The sequence below is a fragment of the Protomyctophum parallelum genome, assembly GCF_964188405.1.
Source record: "Protomyctophum parallelum genome assembly, chromosome: 4".
Classification (NCBI taxonomy): Eukaryota; Metazoa; Chordata; class Actinopteri; order Myctophiformes; family Myctophidae; genus Protomyctophum; species Protomyctophum parallelum.
In genome coordinates this window covers 49,602,132-49,623,621 of record NC_139700.1, presented here as the reverse complement: position 1 = coordinate 49,623,621, position 21,490 = coordinate 49,602,132, and the positions used below count along the sequence as shown (strand labels likewise).

The window sequence follows — 21,490 nt, the reverse complement described above, 5'->3', positions numbered from 1 at the left end:
AAGGTCTAGACCACCATAGGCTACTCCCCCTCTTACCTTGTGAAGGAGACAGACAGCAGTGTGTGTGCTTTTGCTTAACCCCACTACATCACCACAGAAGAGCCCATGTTGTCCTCATGTACTGACACCATGAATGAATCCATGTCTGTCTTCATGTACTGACACCATGAATGAATCCATGTCTGTCTGTCATGTACTACTGACACCATGAATGAATCCATGTCTGTCTTCATGTACTGACACCATGAATGAATCCATGTCTGTCTTCATGTACTACTGACACCATGAATGAATCCATGTCTGTCTTCATGTACTGACACCATGAATGAATCCATGTCTGTCTTCATGTACTGACACCATGAATGAATCCATGTCTGTCTTCATGTACTGACACCATGAATGAATCCATGTCTGTCTTCATGTACTGACACCATGAATGAATCCATGTCTGTCTTCATGTACTACTGACACCATGAATGAATCCATGTCTGTCTTCATGTACTGACACCATGAATGAATCCATGTCTGTCCTCATGTACTGACACCATGAATGAATCCATGTCTGTCTTCATGTACTACTGACACCATGAATGAATCCATGTCTGTCTTCATGTACTGACACCATGAATGAATCCATGTCTGTCTTCATGTACTGACACCATGAATGAATCCATGTCTGTCTTCATGTACTACTGACACCATGAATGAATCCATGTCTGTCTTCATGTACTGACACCATGAATTAATCCATGTCTGTCTTCATGTACTGACACCATGAATGAATCCATGTCTGTCTTCATGTACTGACACCATGAATGAATCCATGTCTGTCTTCATGTACTACTGACACCATGAATGAATCCATGTCTGTCTTCATGTACTGACACCATGAATGAATCCATGTCTGTCTTCATGTACTGACACCATGAATGAATCCATGTCTGTCTTCATGTACTGACACCATGAATGAATCCATGTCTGTCTTCATGTACTGACACCATGAATGAATCCATGTCTGTCTTCATGTACTGACACCATGAATGAATCCATGTCTGTCTTCATGTACTGACACCATGAATGAATCCATGTCTGTCTTCATGTACTGACACCATGAATGAATCCATGTCTGTCTTCATGTACTGACACCATGAATGAATCCATGTCTGTCTTCATGTACTACTGACACCATGAATGAATCCATGTCTGTCTTCATGTACTGACACCATGAATGAATCCATGTCTGTCTTCATGTACTACTGACACCATGAATGAATCCATGTCTGTCTTCATGTACTACTGACACCATGAATGAATCAGACATGACAGACATGTCATACATTAATCCATGTCTGTCTTCATGTACTGACACCATAAATGAATCCATGTCTGTCTTCATGTACTGACACTATGAATGAATCCATGTCTGTCTTCATGTACTGACACCATGAATGAATCCATGTCTGTCTTCATGTACTGACACCATGAATGAATCCATGTCTGTCTTCATGTACTGACACCATGAATGAATCCATGTCTGTCTTCATGTACTGACACCATGAATGAATCCATGTCTGTCTTCATGTACTGACACTATGAATGAATCCATGTCTGTCTTCATGTACTGACACCATGAATGAATCCATGTCTGTCTTCATGTACTGACACCATGAATGAATCCATGTCTGTGTTCATGTACTGACACCATGAATGAATCCATGTCTGTCTTCATGTACTGACACCATGAATGAATCCATGTCTGTCTTCATGTACTGACACCATGAATGAATCCATGTCTGTCTTCATGTACTGACACCATGAATGAATCCATGTCTGTCTTCATGTACTACTGACACCATGAATGAATCCATGTCTGTCTTCATGTACTGACACCATGAATGAATCCATGTCTGTCTTCATGTACTACTGACACCATGAATGAATCCATGTCTGTCTTCATGTACTGACACCATGAATGAATCCATGTCTGTCTGTCATGTACTGACACCATGAATGAATCCATGTCTGTCTTCATGTACTGACACCATGAATGAATCCATGTCTGTCTTCATGTACTGACACCATGAATGAATCCATGTCTGTCTTCATGTACTGACACCATGAATGAATCCATGTCTGTCTTCATGTACTGACACCATGAATGTCTTCATGTACTGACACCATGAATGAATCCATGTCTGTCTTCATGTACTGACACCATGAATGAATCCATGTCTGTCTTCATGTACTGACACCATGAATGAATCCATGTCTGTCTTCATGTACTGACACCATGAATGAATCCATGTCTGTCTTCATGTACTACTGACACCATGAATGAATCCATGTCTGTCTGTCATGTACTACTGACACCATGAATGAATCCATGTCTGTCTTCATGTACTGACACCATGAATGAATCCATGTCTGTCCTCATGTACTGACACCATGAATGAATCCATGTCTGTCTTCATGTACTACTGACACCATGAATGAATCCATGTCTGTCTTCATGTACTGACACCATGAATGAATCCATGTCTGTCTTCATGTACTGACACCATGAATGAATCCATGTCTGTCTTCATGTACTGACACCATGAATGAATCCATGTCTGTCTGTTATGTACTGACACCATGAATGAATCCATGTCTGTCTTCATGTACTACTGACACCATGAATGAATCCATGTCTGTCTTCATGTACTGACACCATGAATGAATCCATGTCTGTCTTCATGTACTGACACCATGAATGAATCCATGTCTGTCTTCATGTACTACTGACACCATGAATGAATCCATGTCTGTCTTCATGTACTGACACCATGAATGAATCCATGTCTGTCTTCATGTACTGACACCATGAATGAATCCATGTCTGTCTTCATGTACTACTGACACCATGAATGAATCCATGTCTGTCTTCATGTACTGACACCATGAATGAATCCATGTCTGTCTTCATGTACTGACACCATGAATGAATCCATGTCTGTCTTCATGTACTACTGACACCATGAATGAATCCATGTCTGTCTTCATGTACTACTGACACCATGAATGAATCCATGTCTGTCTTCATGTACTGACACCATGAATGAATCCATGTCTGTCTTCATGTACTGACACCATGAATGAATCCATGTCTGTCTTCATGTACTGACACCATGAATGAATCCATGTCTGTCTGTTATGTACTGACACCATGAATGAATCCATGTCTGTCTTCATGTACTACTGACACCATGAATGAATCCATGTCTGTCTTCATGTACTGACACCATGAATGAATCCATGTCTGTCTGTCATGTACTGACACCATGAATGAATCCATGTCTGTCTTCATGTACTGACACCATGAATGAATCCATGTCTGTCTTCATGTACTACTGACACCATGAATGAATCCATGTCTGTCTGTCATGTACTGACACCATGAATGAATCCATGTCTGTCTTCATGTACTACTGACACCATGAATGAATCCATGTCTGTCTGGCATGTACTGACACCATGAATGAATCCATGTCTGTCTTCATGTACTGACACCATAAATGAATCCATGTCTGTCTTCATGTACTGACACCATGAATGAATCCATGTCTGTCTTCATGTACTGACACCATGAATGAATCCATGTCTGTCTTCATGTACTGACACTATGAATGAATCCATGTCTGTCTTCATGTACTACTGACACCATGAATGAATCCATGTCTGTCTTCATGTACTGACACTATGAATGAATCCATGTCTGTCTTCATGTACTGACAACAGGAATGAATCCATGTCTGTCTTCATGTACTGACACCATAAATGAATCCATGTCTGTCTTCATGTACTACTGACACCATGAATGAATCCATGTCTGTCTTCATGTACTGACACCATGAATGAATCCATGTCTGTCTTCATGTACTGACACCATGAATGAATCCATGTCTGTCTTCATGTACTACTGACACCATGAATGAATCCATGTCTGTCTTCATGTACTACTGACACCATGAATGAATCCATGTCTGTCTTCATGTACTACTGACACCATGAATGAATCCATGTCTGTCTTCATGTACTGACACCATGAATGAATCCATGTCTGTCTTCATGTACTGACACTATGAATGAATCCATGTCTGTCTTCATGTACTGACAACATGAATGAATCCATGTCTGTCTTCATGTACTGACACCATAAATGAATCCATGTCTGTCTTCATGTACTACTGACACCATAAATGAATCCATGTCTGTCTTCATGTACTGACACCATGAATGAATCCATGTCTGTCTTCATGTACTGACACCATGAATGAATCCATGTCTGTCTTCATGTACTGACACCATGAATGAATCCATGTCTGTCTTCATGTACTGACACCATGAATGAATCCATGTCTGTCTTCATGTACTGACACCATGAATGAATCCATGTCTGTCTTCATGTACTGACACCATGAATGAATCCATGTCTGTCTTCATGTACTGACACCATGAATGAATCCATGTCTGTCTTCATGTACTACTGACACCATGAATGAATCCATGTCTGTCTGTCATGTACTACTGACACCATGAATGAATCCATGTCTGTCTTCATGTACTGACACCATGAATGAATCCATGTCTGTCTTCATGTACTACTGACACCATGAATGAATCCATGTCTGTCTTCATGTACTACTGACACCATGAATGAATCCATGTCTGTCTTCATGTACTGACACCATGAATGAATCCATGTCTGTCTTCATGTACTACTGACACCATGAATGAATCCATGTCTGTCTTCATGTACTGACACCATGAATGAATCCATGTCTGTCTTCATGTACTGACACCATGAATGAATCCATGTCTGTCTTCATGTACTGACACCATGAATGAATCCATGTCTGTCTTCATGTACTACTGACACCATGAATGAATCCATGTCTGTCTTCATGTACTACTGACACCATGAATGAATCCATGTCTGTCTTCATGTACTGACACCATGAATGAATCCATGTCTGTCTTCATGTACTACTGACACCATGAATGAATCCATGTCTGTCTGTCATGTACTGACACCATGAATGAATCCATGTCTGTCTTCATGTACTACTGACACCATGAATGAATCCATGTCTGTCTGTCATGTACTGACACCATGAATGAATCCATGTCTGTCTTCATGTACTACTGACACCATGAATGAATCCATGTCTGTCTGTCATGTACTACTGACACCATGAATGAATCCATGTCTGTCTGTCATGGACTGACACCATGAATGAATCCATGTCTGTCTGTCATGTACTGACACCATGAATGAATCCATGTCTGTCTTCATGTACTGACACTATGAATGAATCCATGTCTGTCTGTCATGGACTGACACCATGAATGAATCCATGTCTGTCTGTCATGTACTGACACCATGAATGAATCCATGTCTGTCTTCATGTACTGACACCATGAATGAATCCATGTCTGTCTGTCATGTACTACTGACACCATGAATGAATCCATGTCTGTCTTCATGTACTGACACCATGAATGAATCCATGTCTGTCCTCATGTACTACTGACACCATGAATGAATCCATGTCTGTCTTCATGTACTGACACCATGAATGAATCCATGTCTGTCTTCATGTACTACTGACACCATGAATGAATCCATGTCTGTCCTCATGTACTGACACCATGAATGAATCCATGTCTGTCTTCATGTACTGACACCATGAATGAATCCATGTCTGTCTTCATGTACTGACAACATGAATGAATCCATGTCTGTCTTCATGTACTGACACCATGAATGAATCCATGTCTGTCTTCATGTACTACTGACACCATGAATGAATCCATGTCTGTCTTCATGTACTACTGACAACATGAATGAATCCATGTCTGTCTTCATGTACTGACACCATGAATGAATCCATGTCTGTCTTCATGTACTGACACCATGAATGAATCCATGTCTGTCTTCATGTACTACTGACACCATGAATGAATCCATGTCTGTCTTCATGTACTGACACCATGAATGAATCCATGTCTGTCTTCATGTACTGACACCATTAATGAATCCATGTCTGTCTCCATGTACTACTGACACCATGAATGAATCCATGTCTGTCTTCATGTACTGACACCATGAATGAATCCATGTCTGTCTTCATGTACTGACACCATGAATGAATCCATGTCTGTCTTCATGTACTACTGACACCATGAATGAATCCATGTCTGTCTTCATGTACTGACACCATGAATGAATCCATGTCTGTCTTCATGTACTGACACCATGAATGAATCCATGTCTGTCTGTCATGTACTGACACCATGAATGAATCCATGTCTGTCTTCATGTACTGACACCATGAATGAATCCATGTCTGTCTTCATGTACTGACACCATGAATGAATCCATGTCTGTCTGTCATGTACTGACACCATGAATGAATCCATGTCTGTCTTCATGTACTGACACCATGAATGAATCCATGTCTGTCTTCATGTACTGACACCATGAATGAATCCATGTCTGTCTCCATGTACTACTGACACCATGAATGAATCCATGTCTGTCTTCATGTACTGACACCATGAATGAATCCATGTCTGTCTTCATGTACTGACACCATGAATGAATCCATGTCTGTCTTCATGTACTGACACCATGAATGAATCCATGTCTGTCTTCATGTACTGACACCATGAATGAATCCATGTCTGTCTTCATGTACTACTGACACCATGAATGAATCCATGTCTGTCTTCATGTACTGACACCATGAATGAATCCATGTCTGTCCTCATGTACTGACACCATGAATGAATCCATGTCTGTCCTCATGTACTGACACCATGAATGAATCCATGTCTGTCTTCATGGACTGACACCATGAATGAATCCATGTCTGTCTTCATGTACTACTGACACCATGAATGAATCCATGTCTGTCTTCATGTACTGACACCATGAATGAATCCATGTCTGTCTTCATGTACTGACACCATGAATGAATCCATGTCTGTCTTCATGTACTACTGACACCATGAATGAATCCATGTCTGTCTTCATGTACTGACACCATGAATGAATCCATGTCTGTCCTCATGTACTGACACCATGAATGAATCCATGTCTGTCTTCATGTACTGACACCATGAATGAATCCATGTCTGTCTTCATGTACTGACACCATGAATGAATCCATGTCTGTCTCCATGTACTACTGACACCATGAATGAATCCATGTCTGTCTTCATGTACTGACACCATGAATGAATCCATGTCTGTCTTCATGTACTGACACCATGAATGAATCCATGTCTGTCTTCATGTACTACTGACACCATGAATGAATCCATGTCTGTCTTCATGTACTACTGACACCATGAATGAATCCATGTCTGTCTTCATGTACTGACACCATGAATGAATCCATGTCTGTCCTCATGTACTGACACCATGAATGAATCCATGTCTGTCCTCATGTACTGACACCATGAATGAATCCATGTCTGTCTTCATGGACTGACACCATGAATGAATCCATGTCTGTCTTCATGTACTACTGACACCATGAATGAATCCATGTCTGTCTTCATGTACTGACACCATGAATGAATCCATGTCTGTCTTCATGTACTACTGACACCATGAATGAATCCATGTCTGTCTTCATGTACTACTGACACCATGAATGAATCCATGTCTGTCTTCATGTACTGACACCATGAATGAATCCATGTCTGTCTTCATGTACTGACACCATGAATGAATCCATGTCTGTCTTCATGTACTGACATGAAGACAGGGGGGTCCCTGAAACATATTTTCAGATGGCCAAATACACATAATTCTGGGCGTCCTATAGACATGACATATTGAGCACCACTGACATAGAAACATGAGGTATTTCAGAAAACTGTCAGGATTTAGAAGACTTTTTCTTTTCTTTTCTCGACGTCAGGCCTTAAACGATACCGGTGGGCGTACCACATACGTATAAGTCACTGGTTCGATTCCCGATGACCTTTGACTTTGACCTCATCGTTGAAATTAAATTGTTTCACCATTATCAAATGCATAGATGCAAAAAAAACAAATCCTGCTTTCATATGTACGTGCAAATGATGTTGTACTGTGTAATGTGATCTGATGATGTGTATATGTGTAATTGCACTTACAGTATAAGTCCACGCTCGCAAAGGTGCCAAAAGGTTCATACTGTCAAAGGTGCCAAAAGGTTCATACTGTCAAAGGTGCCAAAAGGTTCATACTGTCAAAGGTCAAAGGTGCCAAAAGGTTCATACTGTCAAAGGTGCCAAAAGGTTCATACTGTCAAAGGTGCCAAAAGGTTCATACTGTCAAAGGTGCCAAAAGGTTCATACTGTCAAAGGTCAAAGGTGCCAAAAGGTTCATACTGTCAAAGGTGCCAAAAGGTTCATACTGTCAAAGGTGCCAAAAGGTTCATACTGTCAAAGGTCAAAGGTGCCAAAAGGTTCATACTGTCAAAGGTCAAAGGTGCCAAAAGGTTCATACTGTCAAATTTCTAAACTATAATAAACCTTGTATGCGTTTGTTGTAAACTGTGCGTTTGATTTGGTGCAGAGACCGTGACAAACACCACGCTTGATTTCATGTGATCAGACAGCTTAAGGCCCAAATCCTTTTTTCCATATACCGCATAGCACACGCCAAGACATCGCATAGCAAACGCCAAGACACTGCACGCACACACCAAAGACACCGCACGCACACGCCAAGACACCGCACGCACACGCCAAGACACCGCACGCACACACCAAAGACACAGCACGCACGCACCACAGACACCGCACGCACACGCCAAGACACCGCACGCACACGCCAAGACACCGCACTAAACTCTCACCTCCTCCGGTTCCATCACAATGAATGGCCATGCCATCTCTTCCCTCTCTCCCTAACAGAGAGGAGGAGGCAGCTACAAATTATATTAAACCATTATTTACGGGAACCCGTTTGGGTGTTCTTCTAACTATAAGTATTATGTTATGCTTTTATAGCTGTGGAAAAATAGCAGATCTACAAGCTCATAGCGCGCCACCGAGTGGCGCGCTATGAGCTTGTAGGTCTGCTATTTTTTGAAAAATCGTGAAAATGTGGCACAAATCTTCTTTCAGAAGGCTTTTTTTTATTTCAACGTAAATGTGTTAAAATGCCGATGCCACAGTTTTCTGCATAGAAGCACGCGCGTGCAAACACACGCACGCACACACGCACACGCACGCACGCACACGCACGCACGCACGCACGCACGCACGCACGCTCACACTCACACTCACACTCACACTCACACTCACACTTATTCTATATCCATCTACATGATGTCCTCCCCCGTCAACTCCCGTCAGAACCTGGAAGTGAAGCGTGATTTAGCGGTGGTCTGGCTGCATTACTGCGATGACTGGTCTAAAACATAATGATCTATTAAAGGTTGTCCCTGTTGGCGAGCAGACTGTCGCTCTTGGATCCACAGATTGGAAAGCAGACGGCAGAGAAGGCTCTCCGGAGGCTCTGTGGAAAGGCAAAATAATAGTAAACACAATATTGGATGATGGAGAGGAAATGAGGAAAGATAATAGCAGAAGGGAATAATAATTCCTTGGATGAAAGTCTGGACGATTAATACATGTCCAACTGGCAGAGTGTGTAAAACACAGGATAACCCATTTTGGGCAGGAACCCATTTTGGTGTTAGCATCACGTTATGCTTTAGCTATTGAAAAATAGCAGACCTACAAGCTCATATCGCGCCACCGAGTGGCACGCTATGAGCTTGTAGGTCTGCAATTTTTGAAAAATCGAAGAGCGACTGACATAGAAGACATTTTTAGAATCTGATCTCAGGTCAGAATGGAAAACTGTCAGGATGTAGAAGACATTTTTAGAATCTGATCTCAGGTCAGAATGGAAAACTGTCAGGATTTAGAAAACATTTTTAGAATCTGATCTCAGGTCAGAATGGAAAACTGTCAGGATGTAGAAGACATTTTTAGAATCTGATCTCAGGTCAGAATGGAAAACTGTCAGGATGTATAGAAGACATTTTTATAATCTGATCTCAGGTCAGAATGGAAAACTGTCAGGATGTAGAAGACATTTTTTAGAATCTGATCTCAGGTCGGAATGGAAAACTGTCAGGATGTGTAGAAGACATTTTTAGAATCTGATCTCAGGTCAGAATGGAAAACTGTCAGGATGTATAGAAGACATTTTTTAGAATCTGATCTCAGGTCAGAATGGGATAAGATTCATTCTGGGTCCTGGCAGTCGCATCACTGCTATACACTACTACCGACGTGTCTTTCCAAAGGTCAATGAGGATTTAACGATGCCTGGTTGCTCGTTCATCAGGTAGGGGGGGTGGGGGTATGGGGGGGGTAGGGGGGGTTCATCAGGTAGGGGGGGGGGGGGTGATATTCTATCCAGAGATTCTAGTCTGCTGTCCGCGCCTCCCGGCCCACGGTGTGTGTGTGTAAATCCCTCAAAAAACGTCCCCAATGCAAATGCCTTCCATTCCAAAGTGTGTGTGTGTGTGTGTGTGTGTGTGTGTGTGTGTGTGTGTGTGTGTGTGTGTGTGTGTGTGTGTGTGTGTGTGTGTGTGTGTGTGTGTGTGTGTGTGTGTGTGTGTGTGTGTGTGTGTGTGTGTGTGTGTGAGTGTCCTAAATATGGGTACACACTCACTCACTGAGTGAGTGTGTACCCATATTTAGGAAGGCCTGCATGTTAACCCATTTGGGCGGGAACCCCTTTTGGTGTTTTAAGCATTATGCTATGCTTTTATGCTTTAACAGTTTAGCTGATCTATAGCAGATCTACAAGCTCATAGCGTGGCACCGAGTGCCGTGCCTATGAGCTTGTATAATAGGTCTGCTATTATTTTTTTATCGTGAAAATGTGGCGCAAACCTTTGAATATAATTATATTCTTTCAGAGCGAAAGGTTTTTTAACTCAAATCTTTGCTTCTGGGAGGTCCGTGGAAGTTGGAACTACACATTTTCAGATGGGGGTCGGCGGTCAATTACATATATTTTTGGGGGTCCTTGACATGAAAATGTTTGAGAACGACTGACATATAGAAACATGAGGTTTTTCAGAAAACTGTCAGGAATTTGAAGGCATTTGTAGAATTGTCGTCAACTTGTTTACAAGCTCCCACCCATTTTGGGTGGGAACCCCTTTTGGCGTTAGCATTATGCTATGCTTTAAAGCTATTGAAAAATAGCAGACCTACAAGCTCATAGCGCGCCACCGAGTGGCGCGCTATGAGCTTGTAGGTCTGCTATTTTTTTTAAATCGAAGAACGACTGACAGAAACATAGCTTTTTCAGAAAACTTTAGAAGACATTTTTAGAATCTGAGTGTCTCACAGAGTGGGGGTCCTGCCACCAGGCTCCAGGGGGTCGACCCACTCCCCAGCCAAAAAACGATTGAGCAGAACAGTTTAAACACTTATTTCATCATATCTGGCCTATATACAAGGTCCCACAACTCGTCACACTCCGTCGTGTTTTGAGGTTGTATAGATCAGCTAATTTAACATTTAACATTTGGGAAAATATCTTCTATCTATCTTAATTCTTTTTGGAGAAAAAAAAATACATTAGATTTTTTTCTTTTTACACTAAATCTTTTCTTATGGGGGCCCTGCATCGGGCACAACATATTTACATTTGGGGGGGGGTCTGTGACCAAATGGGGGTCCTTGACATGAACATTGTCATGTTATACCTTTTTTTCTCTCAAATGCGAACGGGAATAAAAGCCTGGGTACCGAGGCTGCTCACATATACACTTACACTTACATTTCTTCTGCTTTTTTCCACACAGAAGTGATTCTGTCTTCAGACGTGGGTCTGAACCTTAGAGTATATATATGAATAGACCCAGAGGAAACCCTGAGGCCAAATGGACATAGTGGCCGAATGAAGGTATTGCAGCCTGGCCCCAAACACATGAACGCGCTGTCCGTTGACTAACATTGTACACGTTCACGACGGACGACGCTCGTGCGCGTTCAACGGCAGCGCGTTCATGTGTTTGGGGCCACTCACCATTGCAATCCGTCCCAGAATGCACTCTGTTCCTACCAGGAAGGAGGAGTGAATCCGCCTCATGCGCTTTTGAGCAACTCAATGCAAGTGGATGGGAGGAGAACTCGGGTGTCTTCTCTATAGATATATAACTCTATGGTCTGAACATGTAATTACCTCCTCACAGCCTCAGAGCGTTGTCCTGTAATTCCTCTAACGCGAAGGGCCTGAAGATTCACGGAGGTCCACACACACACAGACAGACAGACAGACAGACAGACAGACAGACAGACAGACAGACAGACAGACAGACAGACAGACAGACAGACAGACAGACAGACAGACAGACAGACAGACAGACAGACAGACAGACAGACAGACAGACAGACAGACAGACAGACAGACAGACAGACAGACACACTGCTGACAGTTTATTGTTTGATTCAGGTTGGGATACCAATGTTAGCCAATCAGAACTCATATACTCATACTCATACACTTGAGCAAAACTGGAACACAATCAAATTCAAGCTGATTAATGTGTATATACTTTACTACTAAAGAATTGCACACTAGCCTTTTTTTTAAAGATTTGCTTTTGGCTTTTTGCCGTCTTACAAGTGAAGACTGCAGGAGAGAGGGAGAGAGAGAGAAGGGGAGAGACATCGTCATGATTATTTCAAACCAACATATAGTCGATGTTGCATATTCAGGCAAAGGTCATATTGATCACATATGCCGGTTACTCTTATAGGCCTATGCTTTATCCCTTCTGGGCGGGAACCCCATTTGGTGCAGTTTTAAAGCATTAGGTTATATTCTTTATTCTTTAGCACCGAGTGCCGCGCTGCGAGCTTGTAGATCTGCTATTTTTTTTTTATCGTGAAAATGTGGCGCACATTTAGAATATATATTCTTTCAGAGCGAACGTTTTAAACTCAAATCTTTGCTTCTGCATGGTGAGGTTCCTGGAACAACATATTTTCAGATGGGGGTCGGCGGCCAATTACAGATAATTTTTGTGGTCCTTGACATGAAATATTGAGCACCACTGATATAGAAACATGAGGTATTTCAGAAAACTGTCATGATTTAGAAGACCCAAATGGGTATATATACCTTCAAATCAGTGGTTCTCAGTCCTCCTGCCCCTCTTTCAGAACCCAGCTGTTACACATGATTGATTGCAGAACATGCAGAGGCAAATGTTCAACACTCTCATAATATTATTAAGAAAAAGAGAGATTTGGATTGAAAGAAAGAATGCTTTTACTGTAAATTGAGCACACAGCACAAAACACTGACTGCACTGACTTTATGCCAACTGAGCCCTCTACTGGCCAATGTGTGCATTGCACCAGAGATAGTCATACTACTTATTTCAGAGCAATGCTCATCATATAATAGAGAGGATGCACATGCATGATTTTCCTATCAGGACACGCCCCCCTCATCTACAGTAGACTGAGCGGCAACACATTGAGCAGCATGGAGTGTTGGAGTTTGGAAGCGCTCGTTGGAAATCACTCCACCGTCCTGCCGTACCACCTGTAGAAAATGTCACATAGTGCAGGAGGCAGCAAAATGTTGTGTTATTGAAAACAAGCACTTCCAAACTCTGACACTTTTAATTTTTATGAAACAAAAACTTTGCAGATAGAAAGAGGATAATTCAAGCTTTTCGTACAGCTGCAATGTTGGTGAGTTTAACATTGTTTAGTGCAATCAGACAGGACTTTTCTGTTTGGATGAATGGGCTGTCAAGGCCAGAAAGTAGTTTTTTTACCACTCAGTGGGCGTTCCCGTGTAACTTCCAGGTATACGATGATGTCACGCGCACATACCTTTATGGACATTTTCATTTATTTCAGACTAATAATTGGTACAACCCCCCCCCCCCCCCTGGAGCCCCCCCTGGAACGCCCCCTGGAGCCCCCCCTGGAGCCCCCTGGAACCCCCCCTGGAGCCCCCCCTGGAGCCCCCCCTGGAACCCCCCCTGGAACCCCCCCTGGAGCCATAATATGGATATTATAGGAACAGTTGAAACAAACAGACACGTTGTGAGCTTTAAATCTGCTATTTTTTTAACGGTTTGAACAATCAATTTTGGAATATTAATTATTATTATTATTATTACAATTAATATTAATATTAATATTAATATTCATTTAACAGGTCTCCTACCGGTATAAAGTAGGCTATAGGGTCCCTGGCAGTGGCACAAAATATAATTTCAAATGGGGAATTCGTATACCATGCAGACAAGATGGGATTCAAATCATGATTGACACGTGTCGTATATGGACTCGATAATTCTATAACTGTAATCATTCTTTATCAAACTACATTTCTGGGCTAAAGTTATTGTGGGAATTCAATCTGTAGAGGCAATGTGGCAATCTGTAAAGTCTAGCCCATTGTGCATATGAAATAGCCTGGCTCGACTAGGTGTGACAGGAAGTTTGCATATGCTATTGTTTCCACCAACAGGTCACTTGATTAAGTCTCAAGACAGCATTTCTATGCATCTCAATGTCATTTTGTATGTAAAGGTTTAGACCCCTCCCTGGCTTTGATGTAGACCACATATAAGGTCTGTGTTTGCGATGTTAGAGTTAGTCTTATAGGGGCCTAGCCATCGAGAGGTGGTTAGGCTGTGTCCTGCTCCCGTGGGCCAGCTCGCCTGGTCCACGGGGAAGCTCTGCTGTGCTGTGTAATCTCTCAATAAATACCACTCTGAATGCATCTTCAATTCACATCTCTCTGCGTGCTCCTTCATCTGATCGTCTGAGGGTTTTGATGCCGAGAAACTCTTCGTCCTTATTTGTCTAATTTTAGTCAAGTTAGATAGTGTACTTGAAGTAGGAATATTTACTTCAGTTGGAGCCTGAAACAAACTGCTTTTGGGATGGTTTTCCATTCCAGGTAAAAAGAACCGTGGACCAGTGGACAATTTTGGACAAATTGGCGTTGAGTTGAATTTTATTTTTTCGGCGAACGGCGGTCGGCGGAACAAAGGGAAGCGGCGACGGGAGTTGGACCAACAGCACGTGCGGTGCTCTCCGACATGGACGGCGACGAAGCGGAGGGACCGGCTCTCCAGACACGCCGTGCAGCAGCGGGACAAAGCGCCTCTACAGCGCAACGACGGGCGACCTGCGGATCTCCACATCTCGGCGGGAAGCGGCGGCGATCCGACCGGGGAAGGCGACACTACAAGCGGCGAGCGAATGCATCTCTTCACGGCAAGCAAACAGCGGCGAGGAGGGAGGCGTTCTACAAGGCCTTCAACGAGTGAGTCTTCCACCGAGGGGGGTCTCCGACCAAGCGGCGACCGAGAGCTTTCATGACGGCGTGCGGCGACAGGACGGCACGGCGCGATTCATCTCATCAGCGGTCGAGAGCGGCGACCACGTTTTTCATTCATTCTTCATTCTTCAAACAGAGCAGATCTGCAAGCTCACGTGGTGCGTTTTGATCGACCTGTAGCTACACAAGAGTTCATATTTTTCTTTCCAGTCATTGTGTGATATTTTATATTCATAATGTCTGGAAGGGGGGAGTGTGACTGTGTGTTGGACGGACACGAAAGGACAATGGACACGTGAGTGGCAGTGCGCGGACAAAACATTGCAATTGTCTTCATGATGCAGTTCTCAGTTTGACCACGAAAGGTAGGCCTACGTCACATGTTTAGAAAGGGGAATTATATTTGAGAAAGATTTAAAATACAGTATGAATAAGTACTGTGTCGAATTGTGGGCTAAAGTAACCAGAGCGAAAATGGTGGTCAGAATAGTTAAATCTATTAACCTTACTCGGTCTATAGGCCTAGTATGGGGCTAAAAGTAACGTTGGTGAAAAAGTAGCATGATATTGGGTTATCGCTTCATCTTGGAGCAGTGACTGTGTTTTTACGGTAGATTGACTTTTTCTCAAACGAATAATAGATATTAAACAAGTTAAGAGACAATGTTTTGCGACACTAAAAGAGTTCATTTATAACAGATGGAAGAGTTTCAACAATCTATCTGTATTCAAAACGTTTGTGTAATGTAAGTTTATTCAACATATATGTAGGCATGTGTTGATATGTGTTTTGTCGAAGTTTAAATTAGTTAAAAAAGTTGATTAAAGAGCCTATAGGGGTCTTGGAAAATGATTAAATAATGTTTAGCTCGATTGAAACAATTGTATGTGGCTGTGTCAGACGGACGATAGTGGCCCTATCAATACGCGTCAGTACGTAATTCGTCTTGGTATTAATAGAGCTAATTATTGTTTTCTCGTATGAAATTTAGTGTGCGAATAATAAGTCAACTAAAAAAAAGGCAGTTAGGTGCCGCAACGTGCAAGGTTTTGCTGTTAATATCGAGATAACTTGGAACTTTGGGAGTGAGTGAGGAAACAGTAGCAGCGTAGGTCGATTCGTCATTTACCAGGCCTTAAAGGGGTACGGAATAGTGAAGTTGCAGCGTGCTGTTGTCCGGATCAAACTTCTGAAGGAAAATAGTTTCAAAGTATAAATGGATTATTAAGCGTGTCTGTAAAAACTTGAGTGTTTTAAAAATGGAAACACAGGGTAAGACAAAGGGGTGGTGTGTTTAAATGTCAGTTAATTGTGCTAAATCATGTTCCATTTTTGCATTGTTTGAGGATTACCTAGTTGTCAGAAAAGTGGTTTAAATTGGAGTAAATAATTCGATAAATTGAGTCATAAGTAGCCTATTATGAATCAAAGAGGTTTTCCTCAAGACGTAAAGAGAGTTTTTCGTTATTATAGCTTAGAATCTGGCCTGTTAAGGTAATCAAACCATGCCTTAGGGGAGCAGAGTCTGTATTTAAAGCAATATAAACGTAGATGTTATGACGTCCTAAATATCAAGAAAGCGGTAATATTCAACTATCAGGGATAAATGAGGCTAAAGAGAAATCATTTATGACAAGCTGTATATCCTAAAATGTAAAGTGCAATTGTCAATTTTCATATATGATGCCTGGAATTATTTTTGGGAACTTTTAAAGTGTAACTTTCTGTTGTTTTTTTCTTATGTTTAGTATGTCATGTGATTGGGTCAAGGGGGGTGTAATATAATTATTGTTCCATATTTTTATGTGACCATCATCTAGTGATGGTCAAGGGGGGAAATGTCGTATATGGACTCGATAATTCTATAACTGTAATCATTCTTTATCAAACTACATTTCTGGGCTAAAGTTATTGTGGGAATTCAATCTGTAGAGGCAATGTGGCAATCTGTAAAGTCTAGCCCATTGTGCATATGAAATAGCCTGGCTCGACTAGGTGTGACAGGAAGTTTGCATATGCTATTGTTTCCACCAACAGGTCACTTGATTAAGTCTCAAGACAGCATTTCTATGCATCTCAATGTCATTTTGTATGTAAAGGTTTAGACCCCTCCCTGGCTTTGATGTAGACCACATATAAGGTCTGTGTTTGCGATGTTAGAGTTAGTCTTATAGGGGCCTAGCCATCGAGAGGTGGTTAGGCTGTGTCCTGCTCCCGTGGGCCAGCTCGCCTGGTCCACGGGGAAGCTCTGCTGTGCTGTGTAATCTCTCAATAAATACCACTCTGAATGCATCTTCAATTCACATCTCTCTGCGTGCTCCTTCATCTGATCGTCTGAGGGTTTTGATGCCGAGAAACTCTTCGTCCTTATTTGTCTAATTTTAGTCAAGTTAGATAGTGTACTTGAAGTAGGAATATTTACTTCACACGAATAAAAGATATTGAGATAGATTATAGCCTTGGTCGGAATTCGTTTTTAGAGATGTAATAGTCAGATAAATGTAATGTATTGTCCGCTTGCGTAATAAGCGACACCATATCGAAAGGCTGGGTTTAGGACAGCTGTTGCCATGCAGACCTACCAGACAGGCGCGGCCGTTTTCTGCTGTCGGCCGGCCGGCGTCTTTTTTTAGACAGCTTGGTGGATGGAAAAGATCGCTCCACCCACGCGGCTGACAAAGATTAAAAATACTTAACGGCTTCCACAGGAGATATTCGCAGCGGTTTGTATAGGTACTTATAGTTCACGAATTCAGAATAACTTAAACAAAAAAAGGCCGTCAAACGCCGCAGATACGATCTTAGAGAGAATATTTATGTCCGCGTTCCAGAATTCCCAAACGAAAATATAGTTATGAGCAGGGACCCTACATAAAACTGATCCAAATTTCAGAAAAGCTTTATGGAGGGTCCCGAAAGGGGCTAGGGAAACGCTGACTTGGATGGGGCTGGTTCAGGGGTGGGCAACTTTGACGATGGAGAGGGCCACTATATTTCCACACTCACTCCCTAGGGCCATATATTACTGTCGTAGCAAAAATAGCCGATCTAAAAGCTCCGCTGCGACGCGTTTGAGCTTGTAGATCGGCTATTTTTGCTATATTAAAATTGGAATCCTGAAAATTTACATTTTAATGTAATTTCAAATGCCTTTAATTATCATTGTGTTCAGCAATGCGCTACTAATTTAGACTGAAGTAATTAATGCAGGTCATGTTTTGCATGTTGGAATGGAATTGTAAACAGCTGAAACCAAATATTATATCAGTATTCTGACCATTAACCTGAGGGGCCACATTACATTAAAGGGATTGTGACATTAAAAAAAAGGTTTTGGAATTGTTCTTGTTTTTTTTAGGTTTTCTAATCTCAATTGCACCCAAAAAACATGAACTTTTAACATTCAGTAGATTTTCTGTGATCTGGGGTTTTCTGGCTCAAACAGGTGCTCTGATTTGCCGGCAGTAAGTGACATCACTTACTGCAAATCCCATATATGTCAATGGGATTCGCCAGCAGATGTCACTGTTTCACTGTGTTGCCTGTTTTCATTGTAGCTCAAAAGGCCCAAAAAACCTTGGGAAAGAAAACTTCAGACCACAGAAAATCCACTGAATGTTCAAAGTTCAGGTTTTTTGGGTGTAATTGAGGTCATAAAACCTAAAAGAAAAAAAGAAAAAAAAATGAAAATGAATGTCATAAAACCTTTAAGTGAAGGTGGGGTGGGGGCCGCATGTGGCCCCCCGGGCCGCCAGTTGCCCAACCCTGCTTGTTTGGCTGGTGGGTGGTGCGCACGTACTGCGCATGCGTCTCCGATCCCAAACCACACGCGTGCTCCGTGCAGCCGCGCCGCTATGCATCACATCACAGCGAGGACTCTCCGTGTGAACACCGCGCCGTCACGGTCACAGTCACAGAGCCGAGCCGCTGCTCCGCTCCGCTGGGCGGTTAATATTACTACCTTCTACCGACCAAAGGAAAGGCTTTCCAGCCTGTTAAACAACATGGGTTAGGAGACAGAGGACCTTATTATAATATGGATCATTATGGATTATCCACTTTTATCTGCACTTCTTCTAGGAGGAGGAGGAGGATCTGGAGGATGAAGAGCAGCGGAACGACTGGAGATCATGTTGTTTTACAAGAAGAGGTCTCGTCTTCTTCTTCTTCTTCTTGACAAAGACGGAGGAGACTGACTGAGATTGACTGACTGACAGAGATCACATTTTTCCCCGGATCTCTCCCCCCGTTGGTGTTCTTCTGTTTTATTTTTTTCTTATTTTTATTTTATTTTGTTTTGGTGAGAAATGTTTGCAGAATTGGTGAGCAGCGCCGTGGCTTTGCTCCTCTACGTCAACACTCTGGACGCGGATTTCTGCTACGATGACAGGTAGGACTGGTCCGGTAGCCCTGCTGGATGAATGAATGAGTGACATGATGTGTGTGAACTGAAGCCTTCCTATAATGTCCTATCCTCTGTGTGAACTGAAGCCTTCCTATAATGTCCTATCCTCTGTGTGTGAACTGAAGCCTTCCTAATGTCCTCCTATCCTCCCTGGTTGCAATTTATAATATGTCCCATATTTATACTGCTAGTATCGTGTTGTTGTTATCCCGTCGCCGCAGTCGAGAACAAACAATTCTGTTGTGTATGTACCGTACCGTACCGTACCGGCCTATATACCGGGACCGGTCCACACTAGAGTCCACACAGATAGACAGAACAGAACCACAAACAACGCACCGGATTCCGAACGCAGGCAAGCGGTAGAGTGACTGTTGTGTGGATCGGTGCGTTGGACACATGCTGGCTGGCTGGCATGTCCTCCTGCAGCGATTATTGGTTGTCACTTTAATACAGGCAGCAACATTATATGACAGATGGATAGATGGATATATGGATAGATGGATAGATGGATAGATAGATAGATAGATAGATAGATAGATAGATAGATAGATAGATAGAGATGTTGTAGATTCACATTTACGTATTGAAACACACGGGACACAGCTAGGGCTGCCTTGTATGTACTGTACATTCTACAAACTGTTAATAAATATTTCAATCAATCAATCAATCAATCAATCAATGTAGTCTTTACTCGTTCGGTACACTGAATCAAATCACATCACAGTCACATTGCCTGTAATCACCACCACTTAATTAGTCACTGTACGACCACCTGTCTCTCTAACATCCTGGTACCCTATGCAATACAAGTGGCTGGACACTACAGATATATAATATTATATACACACAACACTATCCATGTCAGAAATACATTAATAAGTAAACTACAATCAATCATATAGTAAGGTGTTTAATTGTATAATTGTGAACCCTACTGATTGATTGATTGATTGAAATATGTATTAACAGTTTGCAGAATTACAGTACATTTCAAGCACAAACTCAATACAAAGACTGTTAACTGTGAGTGGACGACCCAATTAAATTAAGCATTACACTTGTTTACAACAGGGTCCACCATGATCAATTCATCAAAAAGATAGATAGAGATATATATTAATTATTATATACACGCAAAACTATCCATGAAAGAAATACATTAATAAGTCAACTACAATCAATCATAATAGTAAGGTGTTTAATTGTATAATTGAGACCCCTACAGATTGATTGATTGAAATATTTATTAACAGTTTGCAGGATTACAGTACATTTCAAGCACAAACTCAATACAAAGACTGTTAACTGTGAGTGGACGACCCAATTAAGCATTACACTTGTTTACAACAGGGTCCACCTTGTTCAATTCATCAAAACATTTAGAGACGTACAAATAGACACTTCTATGTATATATAGTCAAAGAACAGAACAGGATTTCATCATAAAGGAGGTAAAAAGGGAAAATAAACTTATACAGTGAGGGGAAGTGAGGGGAGATATAGCATTCCTTTCTTAAATTGTATCCGTTATGTTAGCAGTGGGCCATAATAAACAATAAACATTAAACAATATGACCAAACATGACCAACTCATCATATATGACTTACACGATAAACTGTCATTATTGGGTCTGGTCTGGACAATTCATTCTGAGCTTTTGATGAATTGAACAAGGCGGACCCTCTT

At 41.8% G+C, this 21,490-nt stretch overlaps 1 protein-coding gene across 1 annotated transcript in view; it reads left to right on the top strand.

Annotated features, from left to right (window-relative positions):
• Window positions 1–19,670: 19,670 nt before the first annotated feature.
• LOC310857251 (protein O-mannosyl-transferase TMTC2-like) overlaps window positions 19,671–21,490 on the top strand; it is a gene marked incomplete at its 3' end in the record, with an annotated part of 80,152 nt that continues 78,332 nt past the window's right edge. The window contains exon 1 of the mRNA XM_083762861.1: window positions 19,671–19,782. Coding sequence (XP_083618987.1) covers window positions 19,700–19,782 — 83 coding nt within the window. The 5' untranslated portion in view covers window positions 19,671–19,699. The remainder of the gene's footprint in view (window positions 19,783–21,490) is intronic.